Source organism: Canis lupus, chromosome 4 (assembly GCF_048164855.1).
Source record: "Canis lupus baileyi chromosome 4, mCanLup2.hap1, whole genome shotgun sequence".
Lineage (NCBI taxonomy): Eukaryota > Metazoa > Chordata > Mammalia > Carnivora > Canidae > Canis > Canis lupus.
Window position 1 is genome coordinate 42,835,911 of NC_132841.1, and position 24,544 is coordinate 42,860,454.

Here is a 24,544-nt window from a genome sequence, read left to right on the forward strand (position 1 = left end):
TGTCCCCACAGCAGGAGAAGAGAAAGTGGCAAATCACTTACTGGCTCTTAAAGCTTCCACTCAGAATGGACATATCACTTTGGCTTGCATTTCAGTGACCAAAGCAAGGGAGGTGGCCAAAGCAAACTTCAAGGGGGACGTCGGAGCACACTCAAGTATGTGTCTTGAAGGAAGAACACTGACATGGTGAACTACACTAATGCATTATGCACTGTGCTAAATTTTTCATAAGCCATGGTCTTGTTTGTTCCTCAACAACTCTCTAAGGTAGATACATTATTGCATCCCCCATTTTACAGATGAGAACTAGGCTAGGTTGTGGTGCTTAGTGGTTGGCCAAACACTAGTCTAGATGTTGCTGTGAAGGTATTTCGTAGGTCTGATGAACATCAGTTGACTTTAAGTCAAGAAGATTATCTATCATAATGTAGATGTGCCTCATCCAATCAGTTGAAGGTCTTAAAGCCTCTTCATGTTGTACCTCCAGTACCCAAACCTGAAGTTTTCTAGTAAAGAAGAAATTCTGCCTCAAGACAGACAAATTCTGCCTCAGAAACCCTGTCTGAGTTTCAGGTCTGCTGGCCAGCCAGTCAGATTTCAAACTTGCCAGCCCCCACAATCACAGGAGCCAAATCCTTAGAATACATCTATCCGTATATCCTATTGGTTCAGGTTCTCTGGAGGACTATTGACTGATACAAGGGCTGTCCTTTTACCAGCTGGGGGAATGGACATCTGCTTCCCTACTCTCCAAATTCTCCCTGTGGGGCAGAGGGGAAGGGAAGACAAGGGAAAGAGGGCTTTCCGACGAAGGAAGCTCAGCCACTCATTTATATCCCCTGCCCTGCTCTGTAGGCACCTGAATTTAAGATCCCAATTACCTCACCTGCAGATGGTTGGACATCCTTTTCTCTGGCCTGTCTGACTCCTTCCTCCCACCCACCCTGAAATCCCCTACAAATGTATCTTTAGAAGCCATGTTCATTATTTCACTTCTGTCCCCACAACAACAGTACTAGCTCCCTATTTTCTACCCTATTAGTGCTAATCTTCCCCAACTGACGTGAAAGTTCACAGACATAATGTATTTCCAGCTGTCCTAGCCAACCAATTCCCCACTATTCTCTGCATGTAAGTACTCTATTTTTGTCACAAAGATTCCTTTATTGCTCCACAAACACATGACGCTCACTTTCAACTCGCTCTTTCTTCCTAAGCCCCCTGTCCACATCTCTGCCTCAGATACCTGCCTCTTATTCCTCTGTATATCCGAATCATTCCCATCCTGAAGACCTCAAGTTTTGTTTCCTTTATAATGACGTCTGTCCTTAATTACTTCTCTTGTCTCATTAGGAATTTTCATGTTTTTGAAATATCTAGTTTGGTAACTTTCAGAGGCATTCCAGAACCACAAAGGCCCTGGCATCTGAAAAGATCCTTCCTAGATGTTATGGGCTGAATTATGTCCCCTCATAATTCATGTGCTGAAGTCCTAACCCCTGGCACCTCGAAAATGTATTTGGATATAGGGCCTTCCAAGAGGTGGTTAAGCTAAAGTGAGGTTATGCAATGACTGGTGTCCTTCTAAGCAGGGGAGAGTAGGATACCGACACACACGTAGAGAAGACCATGTGAGAACACAGGGAGAAGTGATCATCTGCAAGCCAAGGAGAGAGGCCTCACAAGAAACCAACCCTGCAAACAACTTGATCTTGGACTTCCAACCTCCGGAACTGTGAGAAAATAAATATGTGTTCCTTAAGTTACCCAGACTCTGGCACTTTGCAATGGCAGTTCTAGCAACTAACTTACTAGATAAACCTATAAGGTTCTTTTTTTTTTTTTTTTTTTTTTTTTTTTTTTTTTTTTACCTATAAGGTTCTTAACTAAACCCTTATTCTACTCCTCTTCTCTGAAAAGATTTAATTTGATCAAAGGAAGATGCCAGTTCTTTAAGAGCTGTCTCATCAAAGACTCTTAGCACTAGAGAATCTTAACATGTTACACAAGCATAGCAAATACTCCAGCACAGGTTATTCTCTGGAGAGTATACAAATGCCGAGTCCTCACTCAGAACTGTTCCAGTTTGTGGTCGTTCTCAATCATTTTTACTTTGGCCTTGTAAAACTCAGACATATTAGGGAAGATCAACAAAACTTAAAACACCTGTCACTTTATTTAGTAGTCTAATAGTACTCCTTTTATTGTTCAGTCTTGTTTCCTGTGTGTTAACAATAACCCCAAACTGGGCAAATTCTTAGGGAAATAGTATACTCTACTTTCTTCTTATAGAGCCAAGGAGGGTGAATGCTTGTAAGACAGACGGGGCAAGTTCATCGTTGGCGCCACCCATGTGCCAGCTCCTAGGGCTCTACCCTCAAAGAGGAAACCAGAAAGAGCGAACAGCCAGAGATAAGAGAAATGGGGCCAGAAAGGCACATGCCTGCCAAGTCTTATCTCATCTCCAACTTAAACATCACCTCAATGCTCGAGTGAGAGTAACTCCCAGCCAAATGCCTTCACATCACCCTGTTTTAATTATCTGATTGCATGGATTGTCTTCTGACATTTTGTTTATTTATTCACTTACTTATTTTCAGAATTCCCCCCATCACACCTTGAGAGCAAGGTTCCCATCAGCTTATTCCATGCTGTATCCCCAATACCTGACACAGGGCTTACTCATAGTAAGTACTCATTGGATAGCTCTTGAATCAATAAAAGGATCTAGAACACCATAAGCTTCCTTGTTCCAAAATGAAGACTCCCATCATTTCAAGATGGAGAAGCATCCGCTCGTTAAAGCAGTCAACCAAGGTTCCCAAGTTCGTTGGCCATGGGAAGAAGAGGTGGTGACATGGGCAAAAAATTCCATGCTGGCAGAGTCACACTCTCTTTGATAATGAGAGACACAAATTCACTGATGCCCTTTGCTGCATGTTTACATCATGAATTGGTTCCCTGCAAAATGAACCACTGATTGATTCCCTGTCCCTGTCCCTCTCATGAAACATCTGTCTCCTGGTTTAATCAAGAAGCCCCATGGGACTTTCCTATTTATCAAGAAAATAAATAGGCCCCTCCTTCTAACTAATAATAGATAAACAGGACTGAGACACATTTATATATGCCAGGAAAACTTTGTCTAAGCAATTAGGACTATGATCTTATTCCATGCCGCTAGCCCATTTTTTCAGGAAATAACAAACAAAATAAATCAGCTGCACTCCAATCTAATTGTGACATAACATAAGACATTGCACTTAATGGGCTGTAACTGGAAAATTATTGTAGAGCAACGTAGGTTAATCTAGCATGTCGGTCACTCCTGGATCAAACTCATAGGTTTGGCTGACGTCCAAATCCCTCCCTGGCTCCTCCTCTGTTATTTCCCTTGCTAATGCAGGCAACAGAGTGAAAAATCTCATAAATGCTCTTCTCCCCAAAGGAGCATGCAGAGAACACCAATATCCTTAGGTACCTAAAGATCACACTCTTAACACACCCTCATGGAAATAGGACAAGAGATAGGTCTTTGGTGGAAATAATAACCCTTATCTTCTTTTTTCCCACCATTTGTCTTTCCAGAACTAAAAAGCCAGGCTCACTTTCAGACATAAATCATCCAACTAACAATTGATCTCAACATTTCTACATATGTCTTGCCCAGGGAGTATTGGTATATAGAAGAATGATCTAAGGATCTCATTAAGATCTTTAGCCACCTATGATTTGATTATGTTCAGAATATCCACTTTACCAATGTAGTCAATGTTCTTAGAAGGTCTTTTTTTTTTTTTCTGGTACATTTTAGAGAGGTTTTCAGAAAGTCTGAGCCAGACAGAAACTCAGGTTAACCATGAATTAACTGATAAATCAGAATAGCTGCTATACCCAGTCCACGTAGACATTATTGCTGGAAACGATCTGTACTTGTTTACACAGTACTCTGCATGTGTTCTTGGTGTGCATGTGAGTGAGAAAGAAAGATGGAGGGAGATCGAGAGAGAGGCAGATCCATCTTCCTAACAGCTTCCAAAGGGCACACAGCAACCCCCCTCCCTGTCTGCTCTGAATCTCTCCAGAAAGCCCAGAACACAGATCTGCACCCAAGTCAAGCTCCCTCCTGACCAAGTGACTGGCTTTGTTTCCAAGATCATACCCTTGTGAGTATGGAAGACAGATAAGAAGACAGAGCACACCCACCGTGAAGACCACCTTCAGGTTGTTGAGCATCTCGATCTCCTTTGGGAAGCCCTTGCTGCCCCATCGCACCAAGTAGTTCTCACTGTGGGAAGAAGAGTGGCAACCCATTACTGCCTGGGGCTCAACAATGTTTTGGTAAAAATATGCACTGAGCCTCTATAGTGTGCTTCGACAAATACTGGCTGCTGAGGACTTGGTAGTGTTTGAAACAGACTTGTTCCGTCTTTCTAAGTGATCGCAGTTCTGCCCAACAGAGACAGGGGGACAAAGAATCACTAACATGTACATTCACAGTCTCTTTCCCTCCCCTATCTGCTAAGCAAATTCTGGCCCAGCTACCTAATTTTTTTTAAGAGCAACAGCATTCTCTGTAGAATTAGGAGTGGGAGAACTGAGGGAGAAAGGATTTTGGTTATGTTTTGCTGGACATTAAGAATGCATTTACCCTTCCCATTTCATTCCCTTTTCAAGACTAAATAAAGATTTGATTTTTTAAAAAATTATCCATTGGACATAGGACTGTTTCTTTGAATGGAACATCACACTATGATGGGCCATAGATGGCCTTAGCCATTATGTGAGATACACTTAAATAACTATCTAAATGCAGTTGTGACAACTATTTATATTCAATTGTGCTAAAAAGACAAAGCTCAGGGTATTGCAATAATGTATATCAGAAAAGTCTGGCCTAATCTGGGTGGTTAGGAAGCCTTTGCCCAGGATATGACATGTAAATAAAATTAGTCAGGAAAAGAGAGTGAGGAAGGGAAATGTCTCAGGAAAAGCAAACATGCATTCAAAGGCCCTGAGGCAGACTGGAGCTTGATGCATCTAAAAAATAGATCCAAGGAGAAAGTGATAAGAGAAAACTTAGAGAGGCCAAACCATGTAGGCCTTGTAGGCCATCCAAGGATTTTGACGTGATCCTAAAAGTAATGGATACCCATTAAAGGATTTTATGAGGGACAGTCACACAGTTCTGACATATGATCTTGCATCTTGTAGCAACCATATGCCACTTTCTGAGGTTCATACTAGTCAGTCCAGCCACACTGGGAAAATTGAGAAGTATAGTACTTCTTTACTTAAAAGAAACTTAAGTTTGCTGAGTTAAGTCATAAGGTTTGCCATGCCATATAGGAGCATATATTGTGTCAGTGTTAAATAAATGCCCAGTATTTTGAATTAGGATAAAAACAAAATAAAGCTCAAAAAACAAGTAATCCCAAAAAAGCATAATAAGAATTTAAAGTTAAGGGGAATTGCCTTGTTTTTAGAAATTGGTTCTCTCCAACATCTTGTTACATTCTCTACTTACTTCTAGAAGAATAATGAGGATAGTTTGAGCAAGTTTAAAGGAGAAATGGAACTGATTAAAAAAAGAACACAGCTCTGGATTAACCACTGGTTAAAATTCAATCAAGGTAAATGTAGCTTTTCTGGAGTTCCTGGGTGGCTCAGTTGGCTAATCCACAAACTCTTGATTTCAGCTCAGGTCATGATCTCAGGGTCCTGGGATTGAGCTCTGCATGGATGGGGCTCCATGTTCAGTGTGGAGTCTGCTTGAAAATTTTCTCTCCCTCTGCTCTGCCCCCAGCTTATATGCACACACTCTATATATAAAATAAAATAAATCTTTTTAAAAAGTTAAATGTAGCTTTTCTTCCTTCTTTAATTTCTTTTTAAAAATTATTTTATTTACTTATTCAATTGAGATGCATGCATGCTAAAGGAGAGGCAGATGGGGAGGGGGAGGGACAAGCAGACTCCATGCTGAACACAGAGCCCAACATGGGGCTTGATCTAACTACCTTGAGATCATGACCTGAGCTGAAACCAAGAGTCAGATGTTTAACTGACTGAGCCAATAACCAATAATTGGTTATTTCCAGAATGTCATAGTGAAATACCTGGGTATTTCCCAGGACCTTTGATTACATGTAGCACCAAGTGATGGTTAGGTCTAAACATTAAGCACCAAAAATTTTCTCTTAGGGAAAATGCAATAATAAATAAGAAAAAGCAACCTAGGGGACTAAGCTGGCTCTACTCATCCCTGCACAGAAGACCTGGCTGCTAAATCCAAAGGCCCACCTGGCACCAAAACAGGTGGGACCTACCACACATGACACTCCTCCAAGAAAGGGGAGGACCATTCGAATTCCTCGAGCATTTTTGGGGGAAAATGAGCCTTGCCACTGACCTGATATTTAAGCTGCTTCTTTTTTGTCTTGTAGAAATTTACCTTAAATTTCCCAAACCAAATCTCTTCTCGCATCCACTGGAATCAGACCATAATTCATCCCAACACTGAAAGCCCAGCCTCAGCCAAATTGTCCCCAGTCCACATTTGGACCACTTTGAGAATGCCCTCACTTGCCTTTGCCAAGGAATGCCTTGCCTTGCCATTGTATGTCAACCCTGGCTAGGCAGGAGTAGACAAAATTTATATTTTAGGGGAAGAACAGCAATCTAGAGTCAAAATAACATAGGGAGTACTTCTAAGTTCCTCTGCCCCATTCTTGTATCATGCCTCTTCTCATCTTTCTTTGTTTTCTACTTCCCCTGCCACCCCCTTTTTGGGTTTTTGACCCTTTTGTTCCCCGTCTTCCTCATCTCTCAGTTTCCTGAGGGCGTTCCAGTATTTCTGGCACTCTCAGAGGCATCACTCAGGCATGCCCCATTGAGCATATCATCTGGTGTGGCACATCAGGGAACAGAGCTGCCATGTCACTGATCCACTGCTTCCTTCCACAGAGCTGGTCCAGATCATCCATCACTTAGATGGGCCAGTAGGCCAGGCAATCTGTCAATTCGATCATGAAGAATCATGTCTTCTGAGAGGCAGGAAGGGTCCTATGAGTGCTTTCAGAGTCTTTGTCAGAGGTACCTTGGGAATAGCTGGCAGGGAATGGCAAGGGGCCTATGGCACAAAGATCATTTCAAGTGTGTTCTAAGGGAGCAGGAACACTCACTTGTAGTGTTCACTGAGGCCTAGCCAGGTGAATTGGGTTGGCTTTTTAATATTAGGGATTTAGTTTTGCTATAAAGAATAGCTTTCTACCATGACAGCGCTGAAATCCTAATGAGAACCATTCAGGATATTCTATACAACTTTTTCCTTGGTGACATACTAAGGTGGGAACTGAGGGCACCTGGGTGGCCCAGTCGGTTGAGTGTCCAACACTTGGTTTCAGCTCAGGTCATGACCTCAGGATCATGAGATCAAGCCCTACATCGGGCTCTGCACTTAGCACAGAGTTCACCTGAGATTCTCCCTCCCTCTCTCTCTGCCCCTCTTTCTCATGTTTTTTCTTTCTCTCTCTCTAAAACAAATAAATCTTTAAAAAAAATAAAGTGGGAATTAGCTTGTCTTTGGAATCAGATAGATGGACCTAAGTAGAAATCTCAGTTCTGCCATTAATAAATATGTATGACTTTGGACCAGTCACTTGACCTTCCTGGATCTCATTTTCTCACCCAAATGACGTGGACTAATGAGAATTAAATGAGATCATGCACAGACCTCAGTTCTGTCTCCTTAGATGGATAGCCCCTCCATGTTTCACAAATGTCTCCAGGAGAGCCATTATTTTCTAAATTACTACCATTCATTAGGCGCTGTACATGATCTCATTTAATCATCGTAACAATCAAGCTAGGGAGACAACACTTTCTCCATAAAGGCGGGGGGATTATGCTCCAGCTGCATTCTAATATGTCAACTGGGACTTCAAATATGGGACCTCAAATATGGGACTATGTGTTGGCCCAAAAGCCCACTGAAAGAGACTGGCAGGGTCGCCACCTGGAACGATGGTCTGAGCCACAAGCAGAGGCCAGGGGTTAGAGGTGTTAGAGGGTCAAGGTTAGAGGTGTACCACAGTCTTTTCCCTGGATATTCTCAAAAGGTGTTCTCACTTCCTCAAGCTGAGGCATCCAGAAGTTCCCTTACTTTCTCCAATCTCAAGAGCAATCAGTTAAAGTAGTAATAATAATAGCCACTGCCACTTGGAGTACTGTGTGTCAAATCCAGTGCTTTATATGCTTTTTCTCATTAAAGTCTGAAAGAAATGACCCGGTGAGATTGGCACTAACATTTTGCAAATAGGCAACTCTACGGGGCTTACAAAGATGAGCAACTTTGGTTAAGAAAGAGTAAAGGTTAAGAAAGTGTAAATGGTGGAGCCAGAATATGAACTCAGGCAAATTTCAAAGCCCACATTCTTAGCCTGATATTTCCCTGGAGGAAAGGAAGTTCTCTTCATTTACTTCTTTACTCCCATTTTATTTCATTTATTTTATTTTGCTTTGCTTTTGTTTTGTTTTTAGTTTGTACTTAAGTTTTTAATTCCAGTTAGTTAACATACAGTGTTATATGAGTTTCAGGTATGCAATATAGTGATTCAACACTTCCATACATCACCCGGTGCTCATCACAACAAGTGCACTCCTGAATCCCCATCACCTATTTCACCCAGTAACCCCCCACTCACCTCCTATTTTAAAAGTAGGTATTTTTATTTTATCCAATGCCACCTGTATGAATCTCATTTTTTCTGGTTGTTTTCCAGAATGAAAAACCTATTTACAAAAACTTCCTGTGTAACTATAACCACACTATTGGAAAAATTTGGTAGTGAATAATATTTCCACCTGGTTTGCATATCCTACAAGAAGTTATTTCCACATATTCAGGCTCAGTTTCTCTTCCAGGTGGGAATTCCTCCACAAAGATGCTCTGTGTTCTGCTAATTCCAATCTCCCATATACAGAGTAGTCAGGCAACATTGAACACCTACCTTATGACTGTTTGCTTGTTGGGGTCATACAGAGACATGAAGAGCTCAGCATCTTCCCCAATTCGGCACACAAAGTTCCTCACAAAGACATAGAGGCTGTGGGTGGGGGATGAGGAGATGCGGGCATACATTCCATAATCTGGCTGGTCTTTTGACTAAAAGTTGGAGGGGGGAAAAAAAGGAGAAAAGTGGAGAAAATCAGCCTAGCACTACTTAGGACTCAAGCCTGAAGATTTCTGTGTTATATCCAGGTCTATCAACAAAAGTTCCCGTGATCTAAGCCAAGTCACTTTGGCTCTCTTGGCTTTGATTTTCTCATCTTGGGAAATACCTTTGTTTAGCCCCAATCTTCCTCATAAAAGTTAGTGTCATAAAAAACACAAACCATAAAAAGAAAAAAATGCTTAAATGGACTTCATTAAAACTAAAAACTTCTGCTTTTTAAAAAATGCATTTAAGAAAATGAATAGGCTAGGAACAGACAGGGAAAATATATTCACAAAGCATATATTTGATGAAGAATCTGTATTTAGAATACAGATACACAATTGTATATACAAGTATACAATTGTATTTAGGACATACAAAAAGTCCCTACAACTCAATGATTAAAAAATCAACCCAATTAAAGTAGGGAAAATATTTGAGCAGACACTTCACAAAAAAAGATAGAAATGGCCATGGCCAGTAAGCACATGAAGACATGCTCAAATCACTAGTCATTCAGGAAAATGCAAATTAAAACATGGTGAGATACTACCACACAACCACTAGAATGGCTAAAGTTAAGAGACTGGCAAGACCAAGTGTTGAATGAATGCAGAGCTACTGGAACTCTCATATACTGCTGATGGGAATGCAAAATTGTATAACCCTTTGGGAAATAGTATGATAGTGTCTTAAAATGTTGAACATACCCAAATTATAGAATATAGCAATCCTATTGTCAGGTATTACTCAAAAAGAATGAAAATATATGTCCACACATATGTTTGCAAATGTTCGTAGCAGTATTAGTTATATAGCCCCCAGGTGGAAACAATCCATATGTCCAATAATGGACAACTAGTTGATGGTATAGCAACTCAGCATTAAAAAGAAAAAAAAAATAATATACGTAACATGAACCTCAAAAACACCAGGCTGAGTAAAATGAGTCAAACACAAAAACTGTATGAGTTCATTTATATCAAACTAGAAAAGGCAAAAGTGCAATCACAGAAAATAAATTAAGGATTGCCTGGGCCTAGAGACTGATAAAGGGGATCAACTACAAGGGAACCCAAAGAAACTTTTCAGGGTGACATAACTGTCGATATAATGATCATGGTGGAGTTCACTCAACACTATATTTTAGTAAGATTCAGTAGACTGTAGTTCATAATGAATTAATTTTGTGTGAAAATTATCTTAATAAAACTAAAAATAAAGTTGTTTTCAAATAATGCACAGCGATCAAAGAATTTTTTAAATCATAAGTCAGATTATGTTAACCTTGAAAAAAAATTGTTTCTTTGAAATCTTTTGTTGGCTTTCCACCACACTTGGAATAACATCGTAAGTCTTTTCCATGACCCCTCAGGCCCTGAGAGAGCTGACTGCTGCTCCCTACCTCTCCAAATCATTGCCTATATGTTCCCACTGCTATCATGCCCTATCTACACTGGCCTTTCTATTCCTTGAACATTCAGAACACAGTCCTATCTCAAGGCCTTTTCACTTACTATTCCCTGTGCCTACAACACTTTACTCCTAGATCTACCCAGGTGACTTCACATCATTCAAGTGACAACTCAGATGTTTCTTCTGAGAGAGGCCTTTCCTTATGTTACATTTTAAAATAGCTCCTGATTCATTCCAATTCATATAGAACTAGCTTATTGCCTTTTAGAGACTTATCACCATCTGAAAATAATTTGTCCATTAATTTATTTACTTCTTACTGCCTTTCTTCTTTTCTCCTTTCTGAAATACGAAATTTCCATGAGAACAGGAAACTTGCCTTGCATTAAACTACCTGTGGGATGGATGCAGAATGAATTACAGACCCAAGTACAAAAACACAATAAAATGCATGAGGTTACTGATCATCTAAGGTCATAGGACAGATGTCTCCTTGAATCATATAGAGTCTGATTAATTAGCCTATTATTTGAAGTTTATGATGTGCTAAATGACTGCCTCACTTAGCCAAAGCCTATTTTACAAAGCTCACCATTTCTTCTTTGATGCGCTCTGTGATTTTATCAGTCGCTTCCTCATGGGCATGGAATAAGCTGATGACGCTGGTATTATCAGGGTCCAAGATATTTCCGTCATCATCTCTGACAATCAGGTCCAGCTCAAGAATTCTGAAAAGCCAAAACAGAGAGTGAGGATAAATCAGGGGAGACTTAAGACTTTAAAACGTTGGTGAGAAGTTTATACTAGTAAGTTCCCCTGGTCTCTGAAACTTGCAGACTTCCATGAAACAGCTCTATATTAATGGCCTTGCACACAGCTGCAGGGCATACTGGTACATTTCAGCTTCTTTGGGTGGTACTGTGGCAGTGTGTATTAAATTTTCTTAAAATGTGTATTTCCTGCGATGCTGAATCTAGAGAAACATCCACATTTGAATGAGGACGTGTGTTACAGCACTGCTTGCATCAGCAAAGTGTTGAACAAAACCACAATGTCTATCAAAGGGAGAATAACTAAATAAACTGTGACCTGTAATGGAATTCCAAGTAGCAGTGGATAACAAATATGATATAGCTTTAATGTGTTTGATGATATATCTCAATGAAAAAAATAAAGTATGGACAAATGCATACACTATGTTAATATAAACAAATAAACCAAGCCAGATATATTACCCGGGAGCATATACATGAATGACAAGAAAAGAGAGAAAGGTCTGGATAAAAAGCACCAAACCACCAATACTACCAACATGGCTACCTGTGAGGAGGAGTAGGACCCTGGGACCAAGAGGGACAGAGGAGTCAAAGGAGACATGTGCCTTATCTTAATTTGTTTTATAATATAATAAACATAACATAATATATAGCAGAGAAGGTATTCATATGTTATCTATTCAACAACATTTTTTAATGTAGTTGCTAGAGAAAAATCTCAGATATATTGCTTGTTACCTACAGCTTGCTCTTTAGCTCTTGGACTTCTAGGCCACAAGGTTTCCCCTGCTTGGTATTGATTTGTTTCAATTTGCATCTGCCATTCTGATCAGCATCAATGATACAGCAAACACATGGCACTTGCTGTAAACTCATGGATGTTAAATGTTTTATGTACATTAATGTTTTTATGTACTAATACCTCATTTTACAAATGAAGAAAAGACCAAAGATATGAGGACTAATTAATTTGCTCAAGATCACATAGCTAGTTAAAAAGTAATATGGCATCCTGGTCTGCACTCTTAACCTCTACGGTATACTTTCTAGATGGGAGGCATTTAGGAGTATATTGGGTTAGGGGACCAGGAGTAGGTTTGTAAAGGCCTTGATTTGAAGTTGTTTTGCACTTGATGTTGAGAAAGAGGACCTCAGCTGTCCATACAAAGAAGGTAGGTGGAAGTGGGATGATGAGACTCTGAGAAGACCAACAGTGTTCCTACTTAGGCACCATTACTGAGTACCAGACTCGGAAAGGGCAGCAAGGACAAATGAAGGAGGCTAAGTTTCCATCTCTTATTTGAGAATCAGATTGAGAAGCACATCTCTCATCTCATCCAAATGCAAACAGAAGGGAACCAAGGTTCACCCGTTTGTCCACATTCATTACGAAATTAACTTCCAACTAGATATGACTCGTAATGTTGCACAGCCATGCTGCCGAATGGGCAATGTTAAAGGGGAATAAATGCTTTCAACTAATGCTGAGCAGAGACTCGTGTGACCTCAGAAAAGATGGAGCATAGCCAATACATAATTTAATGCCAAGATCTCTCTAGCTCTTTCTCTTCAAAATTTATCAAGTGGATTTTGTTCTAAAATGTATGAATAAAACATTCTCCAGGGTATATGGAGCTATCTTGGGATTTGGAGGAGTCATTTGAGGATTCCTCACTCCTTGAAAACCAAGGAGCTTGCCCATTACTGGTCTTATGTGGAATTTTAGAAGCTTTAGTAGTCACAGGCCAGGACTGTCAGGATTCCCATAACCCAGGGTCAGGAGAGGCTGCCAATTGAACAGCAGACCATTTGCTTTGGAGAAATGAGCATTTTGACATTTTCTCCTCTGAGATAGACCCACACTGCTCTCTTCTCTTCAAGAAAGTGCCAAGATGTACACAAAACAAGAGTAGGGGAAGAAGGCTCCACCGTATGCATTTTTCAAAAATAAAAAATTTTAATGGAAATGAAAACAGAAATGGCTCCTTCTGTGGCTCCTGATCATCCTCTGGACAAATCTAAACTCCTTTACTTGGCACTTAGGCCCCTCACGGTTCTTGGCTTCCTCTCTGTGTTCAAGTTAATCTCTGAGCTGCTCCCACATTCATTCATTCTCTCTCTCTCTCTCCTCTCTCTCTAATTTCTTCACCTAATAATTCCCATTGGTCTTGTTAGATTCCAACCTGGTGTCAGTCAACTTCCTGTCTCCTACTGCCCTCTTGTCCATGCTTCCTGCTCTTATGAAAGGCATGACTTCCTACTCAAGTGTCTGTTGACTTCTCTCTCCTGTTTTAATCTACATGGTCCTTGGAGGCAATAGAATGCAGTATTAGTTAAACACTTGAACTCTGGAGCCAAGCTACTTGGTTCAAATTTCAGTCATCTGGGGCAAAATGATTTAATCACTCTGTGAGCCTCAGTTCCCTCATCTGAGAAATAGGGATGATAATAGCACCTACGTACCTCATAGAGTTGTCATGAGATTTATCTGAGTTAATGCATGGAAAGTGCTTAAAACAGCACCTGGTAGGTAGTTAACAGTCAGTAAGTTATTATTGGTTCTCATTGCTTGCTTTTAGTTGTTGAGGTAGTGGCTGTATTTTATAAATATATGTGTCCTAGAGGCCTACCAGGTGGTCAACAAACGTCTGATGTCTGAGTGAAGGAACAAAGTGAATAATGGGAAAAATAGGCTGATTCTGGTCAGTCCTCCAGCACTTAATTCCTGGCATTCTTCCCTGACTCTCACAGCATGAGGTGGTGTACCTCATGCAGCTCTTGACCTCTCCCCAGAGGTCTGGCCTTCTGGCTTTCAGGAAGCCATCCACCCCATATCAGAGCTCGGAGCTCCCAACACATCAGGCCAGTGATAATTGAAGGTGTCCAAATCTCCCTCCCTTCTAGCTGCCTCATCAGGGAAGAGCGGTGAGAAGCAAGGGGCCCCCTAGCTCAGAGTCTCTGTTTCCAAGGATGCCTCTCACTTCCCCAAAGAGAAGTGAATGAAACTGAAAGTACAGGGCTGGTCTCGACAATGCTATAGAGAAACAGCTGACTTGGGAAGGACTCTCTCTCCTCCTCCTTCTCCAATCACCACCATTCATGTACTTATTCAAATATCATCGAGCATTTCCCATGTGCAGATTCTGTTCCTGGCACAGAGAGATGAATGAGATGGCCACGCTCTTACAGAGGTCCCATCACAGCAGGGGAGACAGACCAGTAGGGGGGTAATTATTGTTGAAGGTTCTAAGAGCCTGCAAGAGCACCTAACCCAGCCAGGGGTGGACAAGGAAAAATCAGAGAAGGCTTCCTGTGAGCGGTCATTTCTTCCATCCTTGGCCTTTTTTCTTAGGATCCTCGTGAAGAAACAACACCTGAAGGTCACAGATGCCATTATTACAAAGCAGCAAAACTCCCTAGATACTCACACTCCCAACTATAACTATACTCGACTAAGAGATATCACTGCGCCAATGGTGGCAGCAGCTGTGTGGCAAACCCTTCCTGTCACTTGAGGTTGATGTGCATTATAAGCAGATTTGGACACACTCGCTAGCTGCCAGCAGGAGAACTAGTAGAGGGACTGTGCTCCTGGGATGGGAAGTAGCTGGATGTTAGACCTGTTGACTTTCCTAGTGCCCATGGATCTTCCTAGTGCACACGACAAAAGGGCAAGAAAGCCTGGCTGCCGGGAAATTTCCTTCTTATCACATTGAATGGGCTCTTTCTACTTCCCCCTCTGGCCTTGTGGCTCAGCCTTCTGACCCATTTCACAATCTTCTAAACCTGCCATGCTCTCTCATGCACTCCTACCTTCCCTTTTTTTTGGCCTACTTAATACTTCTTTGTCTTTCAAAATTCCCCTCAGGGTTACCACCTTCAGGGTTCCTTGACTTCCTTCTCCAAGTTGAATTAAGGGTACTCTTGTTTCATAAGCCATCAAACTGATCACAATTCATATCAACAGTTTACTTGTAGCTCACTCCTAACCAGACTGTGGTTCCTTAGTAGACAGGAGCTTTTATTTCTACAGCCTCAACAGCTGGCAAGGTATCAGACCAATCATGAATGTTCAATACATATTTTTTATCGGGATGAATAAGCAGGTGAGTATGATTTGGAAGCCATCTAAATAGCCAGGAGGGAGGGAGGGCCTTTACAGTTCTCAAATGCATCTAGGTAGCCCAGTAACGAGGCCTGTGGACTCTGGAGCTGGATTGCTTGGGTCTAAATTCCAATTCTGCCATTACTAGCTATGTGATTCTGGACAAATTACCTGACCTCTTTAAGAGCCTCAGTTTTTTCATCTAAGAATAAAGGCAGACGATAAAACTGCATGCCACATAAAGTTATTATAAGAATTAAATAAGACAGTGAATGTAAAACACTTAGCATCAAGCCTGGTACATAATTAGCTCAGATTAGGTGTTACTTATAATATCATTATCACTACTATTATTATCAGTGGGCTGTCTTGCCTCAAAAAATTGTTTCATGTTCTCCTTAACTGCAAGCATTCACACTCTAACCACTTTCTACTTCTTCCCTTTTGAGGAAACACTTTTGTAACTATGCATATGAGTTAGCTGATGGCATATGGCTCAGATAATTTAGCATGGGGGAAGGGACAGTAAGTCTCACACTGAGATTTAAGAGGGAGTTTTATAAGTACAGGAATAAAATGACAACTAAGCCAAAAGTGAATCAGCATGACTGTGCTCCCCAGCCCCTTGGAAGTAGGCTAAATGAGTGCCGTAAATCTCTCAGCCTGGTAATAACCACTGCATAAGCAAGCCCTCCTTCCACTTGCATGTCCCTAGGTCCCACAGGGGTGATAAGAAAGGCACACAAACACTGCACTGGTAACAACCTTCTTTCTCTCAAATAGAAAGTGGTAAACATGCATCTCAAAATGAAACCAGGTTTCTCTGGAGGGAGACAGGGAAGAAGGGGGGTGGGTAGGAGAAGACAGCATCTTCTCAGAGGAAAGAGAGGCTTACTTGTTGCCATAATCAATTTTGGATGTGACTTTCTGCTTCAGTTCCTTCAGCTCATCCTTGGGCAGAGTTCCTGAGAGGAGCTGGGACCGCCACTCCATCAGGTCATACATCATGGACTGCACCTGCATGAACCTTTCCTTTTTGCTGGCCTACAAGACAGGAAACAATGCACAATCACCTGTGCTAAGGGCGTGTGGGCATTTATGCGGCAAACTGTGCCAGTCAGTGAAGTATGTTCAGGGGCCATGGATGGCTTGAGGATCTCTCCTGGCCCCCACCCAGCTACCGAGAGACTGGGCGGTAGTCTCTGTCATCTACACATTTCCTTCCACTGGGCCACAGAGACTTCCAGAAATGAAAGTAATAATCCTGATCACTTCTTGTTAAAGAAAGGGTGATCTCTGACTCCCATCAGAACAGATACTCGAGGAGTGGAAATGCCATGAATATCTTCTGTAATGCAGGTCCCAGAGATCAGGCTCTTCAAGGGCACAAACCAGGGCTATTTTTCTGGTGATAAAGGCCTATATCTAGGGTAGTGTTCCCCCAAGTGTGATGTGCACAACCTGTAGGACACAATGGCTTCTGGTGATACAAAGACACAACATTAAATAACATGGAACTATATGGTGATTCTCCTTCTATCCTTCTGTATAAAGGAAGGAAAAAGGTGTGGCTTCATGGTAATATGTCTTTAACCCCTCTCTCATGTTTACCAATTACTTTTTTAACAAAGAGAGAGAGGTCTTGAGTTCAGAGCTTTTGACTAGTACTATAGCAAGCATTTAATAACATTGCCTTGTTTTCATTGTATTTATTTGAATAAAGTTCTTCTAATTGTGCCAAGCACTTTGGCTTTGCACTTGGGAAAGCGTGTGTGGTATAAAATTATATATATATATTTTTTAACATACAAATATACATATATATTTTAATATAACAAATATGTATATATTTGTTATATATATAACATATATATTTTTATAAATATATAATTATATAAATATAATTTTTAAATATATAAAAATATATGTTATATATAAATATGTTTATAATATGTAAATATACATATAAATATATATGTATTATATATATATATTTGTTCTTTATCCCCAGGTCTTGTCACAGAGTTCCTAAAGCTCTGGAACTTCCTGAGTGATAAGAACCTTTTTTTCTTATTCATAATAAGCTCCTTTTCACCATACCTGAGTTTATGTTAATGACATGACTCTTCGTGGCCCCCTTCACAGCTTCTGGATGGGGGCTGGATGCCAGAAGAATTTATCATGTGATTAGAGGGTTGGAAATTTTAACCCCACTCCCCTAACCCTTCCCCTTCAAGGAAGGGAGACAGCCTAGGGATGGAGCTCAGTCACCAATGTCCAAAGATTTAGTCAATCATCCCCATGTAATGAAACTTTGATCAAAATTCTCAATCAGCAAGGTTTAAAGAACTTCCCAGATGGTAAACATATCTATGTGCAGGGACAGTGGCATGCCAAGAGAAGGCATGGAAGCTCTGTGCTTACTCCCATCCTAGTTCCTTTATCTGCATCTCTTCCATTTGGTTGTTCCTGCATTGTAGCCTTTACAGTGTAGCCTTTACTGTTTTACAGTGATCATAAGTATAGCTCTTTCCAGAGCTCTGCAAGTTGTTCTAGGGAATTAGGTGACCTGAGGTGGAGGTGGAGAGGAATGATGAACCTCTGAATTTGTACTAAGCTTAGACAGAAGTGTGGGTAGCCTAGGGACCCAAGACTTGCAACTGGCATCTGAAGTAAGGGCAAACTTGTAATTTTGAGTCTTTAACCTATGGAATATGAAACTGATTCTGGGTAGTCAGTGTTAGATTATAGGTCATCCAGTTGGTGTTGGAGAACTGAGAATTGTTGTTGAAATGACATGGAATGCTGTGAAATTTCTTACATAAATTATTTAAGTTTATTAGAAAGGGAGCCAATTTAAGTATTAAGTAAATATTATACACGTGGTATGCAGACATGGCTAGAATCATGAAGAGGATATTGGAATACCAGAGATTTAAGGTTCTCCTTACTAGGGTAAAGGGCACAATGGACTTAATATTCAAAGATTTCTTAGGGGAAAACAAACTTTCAGGGTGTGGTGTATATGATGTTTAAAAAGGGGTAGTGGAGATGAATAATTAAACCACTTTAGGGATGCCCGGGTGGCTCAACCCTTTGGCACCTGCCTTCAGCCCAGGGCATGATCCTGAAGTCCTGGGACCTAGTCCCACCTCAGGCTCCCTAAATAGAGCCTATTTCTCCCTCTGCCTGTGTCTCTGCCTCTCTCTCTGCGTCTCTTGTGAATAAATAGGTAAAATCTTAAAAAAATAAAATAAAATAAACCCCTTTAGCTTCAAGTTACTGTTTTCCACCTAAACTTTCATATCAACTTTTGGGAAACTTATAGAATTGGATGTGCCAATTACCATATATTATGAAGTATCCGCAAGGGAGTCGACATTTATGACCATAAAAGTTAAGTCTACAAATAGCGTATGTACACCAGCAGGTGTGCACAGTGCTGTAACAGACATGCAGTAAGCCTTGGTTGACATTTTCACTCTCAGCTTAATGGTTTTCTTAGCTAATTGCTTTCATTAGGAGCTTTAGAAGCATCAAAGGAGGATTTAAAATTAGATTTGCTTCAATACAGGGAAACTAAGTGCAAAATGCACTCTGTTTTTCCAGGGTCAAAACTTCTTCATAGATCTAAGGACAATAGCCATTAGTTGATTAATATATAAGAACGGTATTTCTCAAGGTATTGTCAACAGACTATCAAATCAAAATCCCCAGGGTTTATTAAAATGTAGAGTCCCATTACAGGAAGCTTATTTTTTAACAAAAAATTCTGCACTAGTTTTAAAACAGAAGGATCACCTCAGACCCCCATGTATTATGGCTGGGTCACAAGCTCACTGTGTGGCTTTGAGAAAGCTACCTAACCTCTCTGGGCCTCCATGTACTCATACTGTTTGTTCTACTATGTCACTGGAGCTACTTTGGCCTGCCCTGCTATATAGCCAAATTCCAAATCTGAACCAAAGCAAAGACTGCCATTAGCTTCCATACTAGGGAGCAGGGTTCTGAGTCTCACCACGTAGAGCTGTTTCCAGATGCTGCCCCATTCCCAAAGTGTCGTTGTCACTTCTTGTGCCAGAGGAATTTCTGCAGGAATGATGTTCTCGATATTTCTATTTAAGGTGGGAGACAAAATTGTGTGAAATTGAGACCCAGGTGCTAACAAGATAAAATGCTAGCAAATTTGCATTAAGCTGCAGCTGCTGAAAGGGCCCTTGCTGGCAGAAGACTAAACCATCCCCAATAGCCACACCAATTACATTATGCAAATACAAGGAACTTCCTTTTTAATGTCCTCCTTCACTGGGGTGGGTCTTGCAAGCTCATTATTCAGGATTAATCGACTTTAATATAATTCAAAGGCAGCTGCCAGTGAAAAGTTTGATTCTCCAAACTTCCTAATATCCCCTCAGAATCAGATCTGAACAGAAATCAATTTGGATTAGATCTCCCATTGCATGGGAAAAAAGAGACACACAAATAAACATGGGCACGGAGAAGAGGGATAAGCTGATTCACATCTGCCAAGCCAGGTTTTCAGAGCTGACAGGACAGAGACATCTATGAGCCCTTGAGGGTCAAGTCTGGTGAAAAATAACAAATACCTTCTTTTCTCCACTGTCACTTCCTTGATGTAGATAAAGGATTTAGGGAAAATACCCTGTTGGAAATAAAATGAAATAAAATAAAATGGCATATCCTTACAGAAATAACTAACCCCAGGCCTTCATGTTTTTTCCCAAAAATAATTGATAAGTGAAACCCTCAAACTTTACAGGAATAATTCATTCTCTTAGGTCTACTTCTCATCAGTTCTCTACCAGTTGTTCTAAATACTATAACAGCCCTAGGTTCCCAAGGATGCTCCTGTCCCATTGTGGACACTCCTGGCAGAGGGACAAGACAAGAGCACATACAAGACTCACGCTAAGTGAGACAATGTGCTCTGTCTTTCCCTGTCCTGCCCAATTCCAGGAAAGCAGTCACCCTTCACAATCATGAATAGCTGGAACATCAGGTCTTAAAGCAACAGTACCCTTGATTGCATATGGCTATTTTGATGAGACATATTTTTCCCTGGACTTATTTTATTGTTTTTTGGAGAGCAGAGCAGGATCATGCCTCCCAATACAGCATGTCAGGAGGGAGGAAGGAAGAAGTGTCTTATTTCCTTGCCCCCTAAGTTTGGCTCAGTTAACAAGAGAAGCTTATAAATTACTTGGAAATTCCTTCATAAATTAACCAGTGTACACACTGGAGGCATATGCTTCTGCGCTAGACATCGTGAGCAATAAGACCAGTAAAACAGGCGCCTGCTCTTACAGAGACGATGGTGTAATATAGGGTTGGAACAAGTAAACTCCCTGAGGGCAGAGACTGGACTTGTCTCTGTGAGGTGAGGAAATGATGGATGCCCCCAAACAACTCTAGAGAGAGGCAACAGAAGAAGAATTTCAAATAAAACATGCACAATTCCATGGGGACTCGAGAAAGGGAGAAATCATATGTAATTGGCATATCAGGAAAAGTCGGGGGAAAAGAGAGATTTTCCCAGAGGTTACCCTTAAGGGAAAGGGAGCTGAGGCACCACAAGTGCCAAGGTGTAGAAATAGGAAAGCACAGGACAAAAGGAAAGGGAAATGAGACAAATTGGCTGGGGAGCTGCAGTGGGAGACAACTGCCCAAAGGGATTGCAGAATGGTATAAAGACATCCAATATTGTTTCAAATAAAAACAGACTGACCTTACCTGTAACATTTTGTGCTTTAGGAGGTACCCCCTATACCAATCTGCAAAGAGAAAAAAACAGGTCTCTTATGTATTCTTACGAATGTATTGCTGGTTTTGTTGTTGTCATTCTGTTTGTTTTTAACTAGCAAAGAAACTACTGCAAAGTGCTTTAGACTTTAGGTACAGATCCAAGTCTGGAAGCCCCAGGCTTCAACAATCTGTTGAATTTGTTGCCAACATCTCTAAAAAGCATCTAAAAAAACAAGAATTTCACATTACAATGCAAATTTCCTTGAAAAAAATAGGAGACCCAGTAATGGTGGCCAGTGCTTCCCCACAGTGACAGTTGGCCGATGGTGAAGAGCAGCTGGTCCCATCAGACAGAGCAGGTGCCTCCAACTCACCAACCTCCACCCAGCCCTTCACTTATTTCAATTATCTGCCTTAGTCCTGTGTTCATGTGCACGTTTCAACCTCTGCCTTCGAGACATAGAAAGGCTAAGGGAGTTTAGCAAACATCCTAAAATAATACCCATAGTTTTAACAACAGCAAATTGTGTCTAATATATGATTTGTAAAATTTAGTTATTATAAAACAGAGAAGTTCAGAGATAGGTAAAAGGATAGGAATTTTAAAAGAGTCTTCCCTTTGCAAGAATATCAAAAATGATTCAATTAACAGAAGTCCAAATTATACACAGTCCTCGAACAAAATGAGCCTCAGTGTAGCAAGTATTGATGACTATAATGAGTCCACTGGCCTTTGGAATGATTCAAGCACAGCCAACTAGTGGCATTTGTCATCTTTGTAAATAAAAAGCATCTGTTGGGAGCCTCATTAGTAAACCCTCATTACTGGGCTAACAGATTGTTGTCGAAATATGTTTTCAACAGACATACGTGCAAACCCCCAAACAAGTTAAAATGCTAAGTCACCCTTCATAGTTATAAGCCAGGTTGAAGGTCAGGTCCTAAAGAAAATTCTAAAGCAACAGAGGCCCATAGTGGCTCCTATCTTGAGAAACCGAAAGATGAAGGAGACCGAGGAGAAAAAAAAAAAAAAAGCAAAACAAAAACAAAAACAAAAAAACAGAAAGGAATGGAGGTCAGGGAGAAAGAATCTCAGGTTTGGAATAAAGTAGTGTTCTAGGCATTCATTATATAAAGTCTTTTAATCTCTGTAATAACAGGAGGTAGGAACTGTAATTATCACATTTTGCAAGAGTGGCCTACCTGAGGCAGAGAGAAGCTAAGTAACTTGCCCAGGGTTATAAAGCTAATAAGTGACAGTGTCAGGATTTGAATGTAAGCAGCCATCAAACTGTGTTTCCTGTCTAATGAAGGAAGGAGCACAGTGGTTGCCTACCTTCCTCCAATATCTGAATCCCTATGATTCCACTAAGCAATTTTCCCATTGAATATTTCTAGTGCTGGAAATTTCATGAAGCATCACATTCTATGTTTACACTTCTCTAATAATTTGTCCATAACTATTGGTGATAATTAACCATTAACTATAGCATGTATCCTTTCTGAGTGCTTACTATATGTCAAGAATTCTGGCAAAGTTTTCGTTTTGTTTCTTTCAAATTATAATTTAATCTTTACAATTCTCTAAAGTAGATACTATATTGCCTCAATTCTGCAAATGAAAATATAGAGGCACAGAATGATTAAGCAACTTGCTCATGGTCACACAGCTAGTGGGTAATTAACTAAGATTTATTTTATTTTTTTGAAATATTTTATTTACTTATTCATGAGAGACACAGAGAGAGGCAGAGATACAGGCAGAGAGAGAAGCAGGCCCCATGCAGGGAGCCTGATGTGGGACTGGATCCTGGGACCCCAGGATCACACCCCGGGCCGAAGGGAGGCGTTCAACCCCTGAGCCACCCAGGCATCCCTGTAACTAAGATCTAAATCCAAGCATCTAACCCCACAGAGATGACACTCCACAGCCTTGCACTATAACAACTCCTTTGTTTGTAGTTCTACCCTATGCCACCAGCGAAATATAAGAACATCTTTGCAATATTGCTAGCTACCATTTACTGATTACTTAATGTATGAAAAGCTGTATGCTAAGTGTTGTACATGCATTTTCTTATTTAGTCCTCATATCAATACTGTGAGCTAAGTACTATCATTCCCATTTCATAGATGAAAAAACTGGGGTTCAAGTCGGTTGATACACAAGCCAAATCACACAGCCAGGATTCATGGGCAAAGCTGTGTGGCTTCAAAGCCAGCCCTCAGGGATCCCTGGGTGGCTCAGCGGTTTGGTGCCTGCCTTTAGCCCAGGGCGCCATCCTGGAGTCCCAGAATCGAGTCCCCTGTCTGGTTCCCGGCATGGAGCGTGCTTCTCCCTCCTCCTGTGTCTCTGCCTTTCTCTCTCTCTCTCTCTCTCTCTCTCTCTCTGTGTGTGTCTATCATAGATAAATAAATAAATAAATCTTAAAAAAAAAAAAAGCCAGCCCTCAATGCTGTTCTGACACATTAGTCCTTATGTGATGAGTATATATACAGAAAAACTTCTCTTAGAGCACAAATACAGACAAAGGTCTGTTAGTTGCAGTGACCTGAATCTACTTGTTGGCCAAGGCCACCAAAATCTACCAGAGAGTGGGAAAACAATCAAAGGACCAACAGTTCCTACCCAAAGCTCATGCTCACATCCACATCTCCATGACAGGGGCCCCATCAGGGTCCCTTGACTCCCTGGTCCAGGGACTCTGTCTACTTAGACCCTTGAGACTCAGTTACTTATGCATGCCTTGTAGTTTTTCTAATTCAACCAACACTGATAGTTCACATGACACTGGGCTAAGTACTTTCAGAAATAATCCCCTGTGACCCTTGATGAGAGGGCTTATTACCACCAGCACTTGCAAGATGATTATAATACCTCAACTGCATCAGGACTGTCCTCAGGACTTTTTCTGACATCTCCACTCCCGCTAGGTCATGGACTTCCATGACTCCTGATATTGGCTCCGTAATCTGGTCCCGTCAGCTGTATCTGGCTATACTCCCAGACCCCACTAGGCAGATAATAGTAGTTGGCATCCGTAGCAAAATCCATGACAATGAACACCATGATCGAAAGCAGACTGTGTTAACACAGCACTTGAGGTATCCCAGGACTTGCCCCCAGGCTGAACACACTTTCGAGTCAAATAATATCACCATTCACGAGATAAGCACTTCTGTTTTTAATACAAAACTCACAAAGTGCATCCTAGGGAAAGATGAGAAAAGGAAAATGTTTTCATTCTTCTGGACAATTATGAAGT

The 24,544-nt window shown here is 40.9% G+C and overlaps 1 protein-coding gene across 1 annotated transcript in view; it reads right to left on the reverse strand.

Moving 5' to 3' along the window:
• The window catches only part of DOCK2 (dedicator of cytokinesis 2), a 397,905-nt gene that overhangs the window by 345,622 nt on the left and 27,739 nt on the right, over positions 1-24,544 (reverse strand). The window contains exons 3-9 of the mRNA XM_072824198.1: positions 21,267-21,307; positions 20,123-20,178; positions 19,534-19,630; positions 16,411-16,559; positions 11,227-11,362; positions 9,012-9,166; positions 4,207-4,288 (exon numbers count right to left, since the gene is read on the reverse strand). Coding sequence (XP_072680299.1) covers positions 4,207-4,288; positions 9,012-9,166; positions 11,227-11,362; positions 16,411-16,559; positions 19,534-19,630; positions 20,123-20,178; positions 21,267-21,307 — 716 coding nt within the window. The remainder of the gene's footprint in view (positions 1-4,206; positions 4,289-9,011; positions 9,167-11,226; positions 11,363-16,410; positions 16,560-19,533; positions 19,631-20,122; positions 20,179-21,266; positions 21,308-24,544) is intronic.